General features: G+C 38.8%; 1 protein-coding gene, 1 non-coding gene and 1 pseudogene across 3 annotated transcripts; 1 reads left to right on the top strand and 2 right to left on the bottom strand.

Moving 5' to 3' along the window:
- Window positions 1-269: 269 nt before the first annotated feature.
- On the bottom strand, window positions 270-343 carry Trnas-gga (transfer RNA serine (anticodon GGA)). Its single transcript has one exon. It is a non-coding gene; the product is annotated as a tRNA-Ser (tRNA).
- Window positions 344-2,550: 2,207 nt separating this feature from the next.
- Window positions 2,551-4,353, bottom strand: LOC145219579 (general transcription factor II-I repeat domain-containing protein 2-like). The gene has a single exon (XM_080086928.1). The coding sequence runs from the start codon at window positions 4,351-4,353 to the stop codon at window positions 2,551-2,553; it is 1,803 nt and encodes a 600-aa protein (XP_079943054.1).
- A 2,314-nt stretch (window positions 4,354-6,667) lies between these two features.
- LOC145218996 (uncharacterized) lies at window positions 6,668-10,085 on the top strand (annotated as a pseudogene). The gene is made up of 2 exons (XR_013857797.1): window positions 6,668-8,484; window positions 8,944-10,085. The product of XR_013857797.1 is annotated as an uncharacterized LOC145218996 (transcript).
- The last annotated feature ends 1,694 nt before the right edge of the window (window positions 10,086-11,779 follow it).

Raw genomic sequence — 11,779 nt, 5'->3', positions numbered from 1 at the left:
CAATCATGCATGCATGTTTATTTATGTATTAAGACAAATATCTCAGGAACATGGACAATTTGTTATTAAACCCCAGTAAAAAATCATGAATGTTTTTTATTTATTAAGACAAATGTCTTAGCAATATGGACAATAAACCCCAGTAAAAAATCATGAATGTTTTTTATTTATCAATCAATCATAGTACGCCAGGCCTGTTCAAGGCGTTATACTGAATCAGCTGGTCTCCCAAGCATTCCCATATGGCAAGGCATAGACTAGAAAAATCTAGCCTGCGGTGGGATTCGAACCCACGACAGTAGTCTTTCCGGGACTCGCGCTCTACCAACTGAGCTACACAGGCTCAGTGGAGAATCCGCCGAAAGTCGAATCACAAGCACCGTTGCCTGCCTCGTATGCTGCACATGTCAGCTTCGTGCTAGGGGATCGCCAGTTCGACCGTATCAGCTAAGATGAAACATATTCATACTGGGATCAGCTGTTTTTTATTTATTAAGACAAATATCTCAACAACATGAACAATTTAGACCTACTTTTGCTACTGCTTTTGAATCAGCAAATGATACTGCTGGTTGTAATGTGGATGAGGATCCGTCGCCGAAGAAGGTAATACAGTTTGCCATTTAATGCCCCCAAACATACATGTTATTTGCATGACGTAAGTGTACCTTGTGCAGGGAATGGGTTCGGCCTATATTTCAGGACCGAGAAATATTGGGAGAATTTAACTTGGTTGAAGATATGCATGCAGATGAGCAGAGTTTTCCCAAATACTTTCGCATGGATGTAGCAACTTTTTATGAGTTGCTACAGGTGATTCTCAGTCCACCATTTCTTTAAGTTTCCGGGCCGGGCACTCAACAGTCAACAACATTATTTTGGAGACCTGTGAAGCACTTTGGGATGTGTTGATGCCGGAAGTGGAAAAAAAATTCTCAAGAATTTAATGAGATGTGGGACTTTCCGATGTGCTTAGGTGCAATTGATGGCAAACATGTTGTCATTCAAGCACCTGCAGGTGCCGGATCTGAGTTCTTTAACTATAAAGGCTCACATAGCATTGGTTTGCTTGCAGTATGTGATGCACAATATTGTTTTACTATGATTGATATTGGTGATTCAGGAAGACATAGTGATGGTGGGGTGTTTGCCAATTCAGAATTTGGTAAAAGATTTATGAGTGGGGATTTAAACGTTCCCAGTCAGGCATGTTTGCCCAACACCAGTGTATGTGTACCATATTGTATTGTCGGTGATGCTGCCTTTCCACTGCGCCAAAACTTAATGCGACCGTATCCTGGAAAAAATTTACCTGCTGACAAAAGTATTTTTAATTACAGACTTTCTCGGGCTAGACGTGTTATTGAAAACACTTTTGGCATTTTGGCTACTCGGTGGCGGATATTTCGAAGACCCATTATCGCTAAGCCAGAAAGAGTGGTTGCATTTACAAAAGCTGCATGTTGTTTGCACATTTTTTTGCAGATCAAAAGCAGACAAAATGTTCGTAATGCATATTGTACACCTTCATTTGTTGATAGGGAAGATCGAATGGGTAATGTGGTTTTAGGAGAGTGGAGATCAGAAATTGAGAGCTATTTAAATTTCCAATCTATTGGTAGAATGGGAACAAATACATATACCAGAGGTGCTGCTTATTCGTGACCAATACAAAGACTATTTTAATTCTGACAATGGTGCACTGCCATGGCAAAATGCTGTTATCCACAGAATGTAAATGATGCATTAGGTTTGTGTTATATTATTCTTGTTCTGCCTTACCTTTGCTAAATATGAACCTAGTTCTTTTCATTCACTGTTTTGTTAAATTTGTTTTTGTACATCTTCAATAAAACAAACAAAGCTTTTGCACATTTTCGTGTTTGAAAATCCAGAAACAGCAAAAACATTGGCTAATAATACAGAACAAAAAATGTAATGAGGTAACAGAACACCGTGAGTACACACAATTAACACTTGGAATATAAAAAAAGTAAAAACTTGCATATAAAAATACAAGACACTATACATTGCACAAAATTTTTTTGACACAGGATACAGAAGAGAAAGTATGAAGAGGTAACACAACACCAGGAGGATATGCAATTGAAAACAACTAGACTGTAGAAAAGTGCAAAAAAGCATACAAAAAGGGCAAGACACTAAAAAAAATTGCTTGTTACTGCGAACTTAACCGTTGTGTTCGCAGATGTTCGGAAATGAAGGCAATGGAAGCATAAGCTTTTTCTTCAGGCAACTTTCTAAGGCTTGATGCCACGAGTTGTCCAAAGTTGGTGAACTCATCATTTTGTTGCCCTGTATTTGCTGCGTTGATTTCTCCTCTGATTTCTCCCATGGTTGCTGTATTGCGGCAAAGCATGTTGTAAACCAGTGGTTCCCAACCTTTTTTGGTGTCAGGGCCGAATTTCAAATTTCAGAGTACGTTTGGAGCCGCACGAATATACTCATTAAGTATAACAAAAATTATAAAGCATGAAAGCACGTACCAACGAATAGCAACACTAACAAGAAAAAAAAACACAAATCAATTTAATGTCCAACTTGGCATTGGCTTTGAGCTTTAAGAAGTGTGTCAAAGCGAGGCGTAATTGCAGAGGATGCAGTACGCAGTAGCTGCTTGAGGTGGTCATCGGTCAATCGATTGCGATATTGATTTTTGATTTTGACCATTTTGCTGAAAAGTGCTTCACACACATAAGTTGATCCAAATAGAGAGGTGTTTTTCTGGGCATTGGTTATCAAGTTGGGATACTTTCCCTCTGGAACTTGACTCCAAAATTCAAGTAAGTCTTCACTTTTAAATAATTGCTTGAGCTCGATATCTGACTGCATGTCTAGCAACTCCAATTGAAAATTGTCAGGGGCAGTGGCCACATTAATTGCAATAGGACTGGAAAACATTTTCATCATGGGCAAAAAAGCATTCATTCCGTCAATGCGGCGGTTGAACTCATAAATCAAGTTGCTGATAAGCCTGTTGTATGCATCAAATGATCCATTGGTTTGATGGTCAGATAGCGTTGGAAAATGTGTTGTAACACCACCTGCAAGCTGCGTTTTCCAAAGACAAAGTTTGTTAATAAAAGCAGTTGCTGTGCTATACAAATCATGACAAAGCTTGTTATTGCCTTGTAGAGTGCGATTTAGAGAAGAAAGGTGTGCGGTGATATCCACAAAAAACGCCAAATCAGCAACCCAATCTTCGTCGCCAAGCTGAGGAATATCTTTCTTTCCTTCAGCAAACATTTTAATCTCTGGAAGAAGATCATAAAATCTTTTGATACATGAAGCGCGGCTTAGCCATCGTACGGCTGTGAACATGGCTACGTCACCATACTCAGCGTCAGTATCTGCTAAAAACTTTTTGAACTTCCGATGCTTAAGTGCGTTTGCTCTAATCCAGTTTACTGTTGTTATTACCACATCCATCACATTAGACATGTTGAGTGACTTAGCAACCAGACTTTCTTGGTGTAAAATACAATGATGCCATGTCACCGGAGCAAGATAATACTCGTCTCGCCATTTATTGATGAGCCCTTGAAGCCCTTGATTTGCTCCAAGCATGGAAGGACAGCCATCCGTTGCCACTCCAACCAACTTTGATGGGTCCAAATGTGCTTCTTCAAGAGTAGCATGAAATTCACGAAACATATCTGTTCCTTTAGTTGAGCCATGAATAGAACGCAAAGTGAGATATTCTTCACAAATCGTAAAATACGGCATGAATCCCCTAATAAACACAGCTAATTGCTCTGTGTCGGTGACATCTTTTGAGCTGTCTAGCGCGGCAGAGTAGCACACACAATTTTTTGATTTCTCAAGAAGCTGATCATGTTGGTCGTTTGCTATACATTCAATGCGCCGTGTTACTGTAGTATTACTCAGCTGCAACTTTTTTGCCTTTTCTTTTACGGAACTTGAACAGCATTCTGTTGCAAACGTAACTATAGCCTGCTTCATAATTTCACCATCCGAGTATGGCTTCATATTGCGAGCAATTAGATGGCTGCTCACCTTGTATGATGTTTTGGTAATATCTTCAGATTCATTACTAGCCTTGAACATATTTGTTTGCTTATGCCGTGCCGACTTAAGAGATTCCAACTTCCTTTTCCTTGATTCTCCTTGGTAGCAATCATATTCTGAAGAATGAGTTTTGTAGTGCCTCTCAATGTTAAAAGATTTTACGCTACTTATCACCACAGGACAAAGAAGGCAATGGGCTTTGGTGTCTACCTCAATTTGAAAATACTTTGCTTCCCAATCACTTTGAAAAACACGATTTTCCTGCTGAAGTGTACGTGCTTTCTTTGAAGGCTGTTCTGACATAATTTAAAGCTTGAATATACCTAAAACTTAAGTAAATGACTGATTATCCTACTGCAGTTTTATAGCGGTTGTGACTACTTTAGATCAAGTTCAATAAAAAGTTCACAAAAATAGAGTAAAATCGAGAAGAACTGGACAGCTGCTGCTGGGTTTTGCCTTAACTATAGCTGCTGCTCGTTCAAATGGAAAGTTATGACACATTGCTTTGAAACAACAGTGACGTAACAATAGCAGTCTATTCACAACTTTCCTCTCATCTTAATTATAAACTCCAGACTCCAAGCCAAGCAAGGGTAATTTTTGAATATGATTTTTATTTTTTTGTTATAAATAGATTTTTTTAAATATTTTTGTGGGATTTTCAAACGTCAATGAGAGCCGCAAGAAGGCTAGCTGGGAGCCGCATGCGGCTCTAGGAGCCGCGGTTGGGAATCACTGGTTTAGAGCGTATTCTGCCAGTTCTTGGAACTCTCTGTTTCCAGTAGCATCTTTGTACAACAGAACTTTGTGCCAAAACTGGACGACATCGGACGGAATTTCCCCGTCGAAACCACTTTGGCATTTCCAGTCAACAAACAAAATTTTCAGGTATTGCGTTTGAATTGCATCCTGGTGGCATTGCTGCTGTATAAATGGCAACTTTTCGAAGCCAACACGGCTGATTTGAGACAGCACCTTTTCCGGTGAAAGATGAGATAGGCCTTGAAAAACATTTGTAGAGCTTGTAATTCTTTTGTCAAGCTCGTTTAAAAGCCTAAGCAAGAAGTCCCGGCATCTTGATTTGACACTATCTACCTGGGCGCTCGAACTTCCTCCTGATTCGCCCCTTTTGAATTTTTCCAAGTAGGATATGAACTCGGACGTAAAATTGGCACCATATGTTACTTGACAGTTCGGCAAGTCATTGCCCATCCTGTCGTGTACACGGGCACGGATGCCGTGGTGCAGTTGATGCAAGATATCACTCAATTTTTCGGGATTGCAATAATCCGCTTGAAATGCAGTATCTACCCGTTCCATTTCTAATACGACCGGATACAAAAATAAAAAGTAAAGCCTGGTTTCATTTTTGTTCAAAATATCTTCAATCATTCTCGCCTCACACTTTCCTTCCTGACCACATTCTCCTCCATTTTAAAGTACAACTTCAACTCAAACCAATGATCAATGATATTTTTAATTACTGTTTTACGACACAACCACCTTGTTTTGGCATACTTCGCAAATGGCATAGTCTTCATTTCCTACCGTCATTACCTTAAAGAGCTCTTTGTATTTTTCTCGGCGAAGAGTGGATTTTGAAAACCATGCTGGAATTTTTGACATCAGGTAGCCAACATTAGCTGGTAAAACTTCGAATGCAGCTTGGACACACAGCTGCAAAGAGTGACAGGTGCATTTGAGAAGGACTGCAGAAGGGGATTCTTGTTTCAGTCGACTCCATACGGAATTGTGTTCCCCGACGTTGGCACTAGCTCCATCACAGCTCAAACCAATGCAGTTGGAAAGTGTCATGTCCAAAGAATCTACTGCTTCCTTTACTGCATTATATATTGCTTCTCCTGTGCCTTGAACGATGCAAACAACGGAAACCAAAGCTGTGACCAGTTTTCTTTGTGATGGACTGCAGTACCTGATTAGAATCACGAGGAGCTTATTGACACTTACATCTGTTGATTCGTCAATTAAAAGTGAGTATTTGCAACCAGATATATCTTCTTTCAGTTCTGTTTTCAGTGCTGGGGCAATTACTTTAGTAATTAAAGCTGTGCATTTCGTGTGGTGGAGCTGGAGATCTTCTAAAGGGGAACCTTTTCCATGAGCGGAAATTACAGCTGAAATATGGTCGATTGTGCTGATCGCCCCGTGACACGCCATACATGCAGCAAGCTGTAATTCAGCCTCTTTCACACTGTTGTCAACACGAGCCCTCTTGAAAAAATTATGCAGAGGTTTAACTTGATTTATGGACGATGTTTGTTCCTTGTGTTGATCAGACTTTTCGTGATCGGCAAAGGTGCTTAGTTTCGGTTGAAGAGACTTATGGCACAAATTGCACCAAGCGTTCTCACTGCCATCACTGGACTTTTGTAACGACCTGCCCAGGTTGTATTATATTTTCGCGCTGGACCTTTGGATGCTGAATCTTTTTTTGGACGACCCATAACTATTTTCTTAAATAGCCTAGACTGCGTGTTTTTTGTAAATATTATTGGTAATTTTTCTACTTAAAAAAGTATTACATTGATAACAACTCAAGTCGTCTTAAACTAGCATTTACATTTCAAAAGAAATACATCGCACTTATGGGTTTGTGCAAACTGTTAAATGATAGGTGACAGACCAAATATTTATAATCATCATTTACTCTCAATGAAAGCCACCAACGATGTTTCCCACTAAGCTTTGCTACCTTTCTTTTGCATGGGACTACAATGACTATATCCGCCAACACCGAAAGTATTTTTCCAGAATATTTAGATAACTAGTTGTAACTTTATTTTCCTGAGGTGTAAGTTCTTTGTTTTTGCATTTCTTTTCATTGTAAATAATAATTGTTTTAAGACAATGTTTGTTGTGACAGACAATGGGGGGTAGTGATTCATCAGTTTATCTACAATCTTTGACAAAAAGTGTTATTTATTAAGCGGTGATGTCTCCTCGACCGAATAAACAGCGACGAAAAACTTTGTTTTGAGTATAAGTGAGAATCGGACAAATTAGGACACAAAACTAAGTGTCCTAATGATTTTTTACTTGTCGGACACAGCATGTGAAATTAGGACAATTTATCGTTTTTTGTCCGATTTTTAGGCCATCTGGCAACCCTGACACCCCTGGTCTACATCATACAATGGACCCAGCGCTCAACGAGCTGCCCTTTTTTCTTTCGGTTACAGGTCAATGCACTTGTGTTTACTGATGCGTTGTTGGGCGACTTAAATAAGTTGCAGTGCTTTTACTTTAAAATATTTTTTAATTCTACTGCAGGTGTAAATTTTAGGCCATCTCAAGATATTCAATGTTACGTTTGTGCGCTGGATGTGCCAGATGCTATGCGCGAAGCTTACGCAGTTGTATTAGAGTGCTCGGTTTGTAGAATAGTGTTTAACAAAACAAATATGTATTCGTCCACTAGGAATTGTGTTGTAGTCACCCACGTGTTTAAAGTTTTACTGTAATAGAAAAGAATAACGTACAGACTTCATTAACTTTGGTCTGCAGCAACTATATTGAAAAATAAACGATTTGTGAAACATGTTCTTTCTACTAGATGTACTTTGCCGTGTGGCGTTTGTGCAGCTGCGACTATAGTCGGAAGCAATTCAGTTTTCCGTTTGTGACAACCCGCAGTGTTTCGTTCTTTTAGATTTAGACGTTGATAGTTCTTTTTAGTTTCAACCTTCTGTTGTATGCTGTACCAAGGGGATATTTTTAAGCAGTGTTTCATACCGGAACGGAACGAAACCAAATAACGTTATTCGTTCTGAGCAAATTATTTATTTCGTTATTTCGTTCTGGACCGATATTTTCATTTCGTTCCGGTCTGACCGAAATAAAATTATGACGGTATTTTTCGGTATTTCGGTCTTAAAAAAGAACATTTATTTGTGGCCTTTACAACTATTAAGCGAAAAAAGAAAGAAAGTTGCAACACACAAAAATTATTGTCGGTAGATGTTACGTCACATAAACATTTGTCAATAATGGTCAAACGGATGTTAATTGTAGGAGCCTCAAGTTTTATTATATCTTAACGGCGCGAAATTTTCAGCAATTGTTTCATGTCAAATGTCCAGAACGAAATACCGGAATAAATTATAACGGTATTTCGTTCCGTTCCGGTATTTTGAATATTTTTTATTTCGGTATTTCGTTTCGGTATTTCAGTCAAAAAATATTTATTTCGTTCCGGTATAACGTTCCGTTCCGTTCCGGTATGAAACACTGTTTTTAAGGTGTTAAATCAGTGTAGCATTATTAAGGCAATTGTCAGAACATTCGAATAGTTAACTAAAAGCTTCGCTAAGAATAGATCTTCTGAGTTTGCGAACAGTGTTATATGATTGCAGGTACGGGAGATTTCGGCTATTTCTATGTAATCTTTTGCAAAATCCAGACGAATTGCTGGTAAGCGTAGAACTGGTTTAAAATGATGGTAAATAATAAGACTATCAGCGAACAGACAAAGTAACTCGCTTCATCCTCAATTGTCACATAGTTTTTCTTGTTGCACTTGTCTAAAGCCTTGTGTGCCCAACTGTAGCTAGGAAGGAAGTGTTTAACATATTTTCGAAGTTTGCCCCAAAGTTTACAATTACAGGACATATCGAATTAAGATATTGCCGGTTTCTATAGTAGTCATCAACTTTACTTAACATCACAGGTTAAAATATACTGATTGAGGGTTTTAGTTGATAATAATGATAATGAAACAAGTTCAGTTCGCTTTTGCAATGTAATTTTGACTGTTGGCTGTGGATTTTGGACTGCTATATGTTAAAATTGTTATCAACTGATTTTAACGCCCAAATAAAAAATGTTTTCAGAGAGCAGTACAACATAAAAACCATTTTGTCGTTTTCGCAGATAAACAAAAATGAATAATGGCGACCCAGGAATTAATTTTGAAGCAAACCGATCTGCAATGTGCAGATGCTTGTGATCAGCTGAAATTATCTGAGAGATCCAAACGTCAACAACTGTCTAAAATAAATGAAAGCACTGTTTCTGAGAAAGGTACCTTCAAACGAAAACAATTGACTCCCACCAATAAAACAACCTTTCAATGTGATGTATGTGAAAAGAAGTTCAACCGCAGCACAGGCTTAAAAAGACACATGTTGACCCACACAAAAGAGAAACCCCATCGATGTTATGTTTGTCACAAAACGTTCAGTCTTCGCGCAGATTTAAAAAGACACATAGCAATTCACTCCCCCACGAAAGATTATCGATGTGATGTGTGTGAGAAAACGTTCAGTCAAGGTGGAAATTTGAAAAGGCACAAGTTGACTCACACTAATGAAAAACAACATCAATGTGATGTATGTGAAAAAATGTTTAGCCAGGACCAATAATTGAAAAGACACATGATAACTCACACAAAAGAGAAACCACACCAATGCTGCGTATGTGAGAAAAGATTTGGTGCAAGAGGAGATTTAACAATATGCACATGACGACCTACACGAGAGAGAAACCCTATCGATGTGACATATGTGAGAAACCATTTAGCCATCGAGGACATTTGAAAAGACACATGTTGATACACACGAGAAGTAGACACTATTAAGTTACAAGTCTTTTTTGGCAAGTATTGCAGCATCACACAGTTGGTATCCCTGCCTCGTTTTGTACATTTAAAACAAAACGGTTCTTGTGCCATCTTGTTCAGCTAATGTAACGACACTGCGCACGTTATGAAGAGAATCGAGCAAGATGAGATTTCAGGAACTAGGTGTGCAAACCAAAAAATCGTAATTGTTTTAAACGACCAGGCAATAACGAATAAAATGTAATAATCCCATACCCGGTATATGGCACTGAACTGCACCTGTTCCCCTACTACTGGCTCATCGCAAACTTTGTGTACAAAGTCAGGGTCCAATCACAGAACATCAAGACGATTTATAGCCGATGTGGTGTAGAATTTGTCTAGCACTTTCTGTTGAACGCTGTAACAACGCGACACACGCAGCCAAACGTAAATTACAATGTTCGAAATGAGACGGTTTTGTTTCGATAAGTTATTTGTTACACTACCGCTTAACGCAGTGGTTCCCAAACTTTTTCATATTTTGTTCAAAACGGTCCTTTTTCCATTATTTCGAGTGCTCGCGGTCCTTAAGCTTAAATGTGTATTTCATAAAACGAAAGTTGATTGCAGGATTTTAGCTAGTTATGCAAAATTGCGGGAAAAAATCATCCAAAAACAGCTTGTGACATCACAGACAAGACAAAAAGCATTACGATTGTGCGCGAACAATTGCATTTTTGATAGTTGTCATGCAATAAAGCAGGGGTGGCCAACCGGTCAAAGCCTAAGAGCCACATTCTTTACTGTGTTTCCACAAAGAGCCACATTATGCACACGGGCACACATGTTCGTTGCCTCGTCCCTTCCTCACACACAGAGACCTGTACTTAGCCAGATTTATTCTAAATGTCGCACACCAACATATTAACGACACAATTTGACTTGTACAGACCGCGTGCCAGTAATTTTCAACAATAAATGGTTTGCACTGTTATTCACACAAAACTCCCATTTCAACAACACCCACAAGCAAAAACATATGAATTAAAATATGCGCTTTTTTCTCATTCTATCAATAACGTGCGGTGAGATTTATGTCTGATGAATTACTAAGACCTTATTTCTCTCCCATTTTAAAGGCTAACTTAACAAAAATTGTTTACTCAAAAGATCTTCCCTGCTGAGAAACTTTGCGTATTTTCATCTAACGCACATGCGCCCTAAACTTAGGCGCCGAGTTTTACAAAAATGCCAAGTGGCGAAACTAAATTCATTGCGACGTCACTAATGCATTCACCACCAACAATCGCTCAATTCAAACCGAAGAGAAACTGCCCATAAAATATAACGTTCGTCATAACCTGAAAAACAAGGGATTGAAGCATTATTTATTTTGGAACGCATTTGTTGTAAATATTGCTGTTGCTTTGTGTCTCATTTGCATTGTACGCAACAATGAGCAAGCATTCATTGTTCAACAATTGAATATATGCTATCATAATCAAGGCATTATTGCCACATAAGGTTGCGGTTTTAAGGCATGGTCTGTGGCCATACCGATAATAAGTTTGTTTAAAAGCAAAATTGTTAAAGCTTTACTTTACATTTAACGATTTTAATACCATATCGCTACATACTAACCAAAATATACACAGTGGCCCCCAAACTTCGACAACGACGTAAGAGCCGCATAAAACCAGGCGAAGAGCCGCGGGTTGGCCACCCCTGCAATAAAGGCTATTGTTTGGCAATGGAGACAGTCGATTCTCAATTTTAATTTGATTTAAACTTATTTAGTGGCACAAATGAGAATTATAGAATTACTTCAACCGCTTCGCGGTCCCCCCAAAATTGCCTCACGGACCCCTAAAGGACCGCGGACCCCAGTTTGGGAACCGCTGGCTTAACGTAATTGGTGATCACTAGCCAGCCTCGATCATAACAACTAAAGACTTTTTGGAACGGCAACGTTTTAACTTCTGGGCGAAATGCGATAGTGTTCTGATTTTACTCTACCTGGACACAAAACATACCCAAAAACATGCCGTTTGTTAAATGTCGTTTGGGAAGACCGTTTTTGTCATACAGCATACGAAACATTGTTGCAGTATTGGGTTACTCAGATACAGACAAAACCGATCGGTATTTTAATTTGGCAAATTTTTT

The sequence above is a fragment of the Phallusia mammillata genome, chromosome 3 (genome assembly GCF_965637545.1).
Source record: "Phallusia mammillata chromosome 3, kaPhaMamm4.hap1.1, whole genome shotgun sequence".
NCBI lineage: Eukaryota > Metazoa > Chordata > Ascidiacea > Phlebobranchia > Ascidiidae > Phallusia > Phallusia mammillata.
This window is presented reverse-complemented; position numbering and strand designations above follow the sequence as displayed.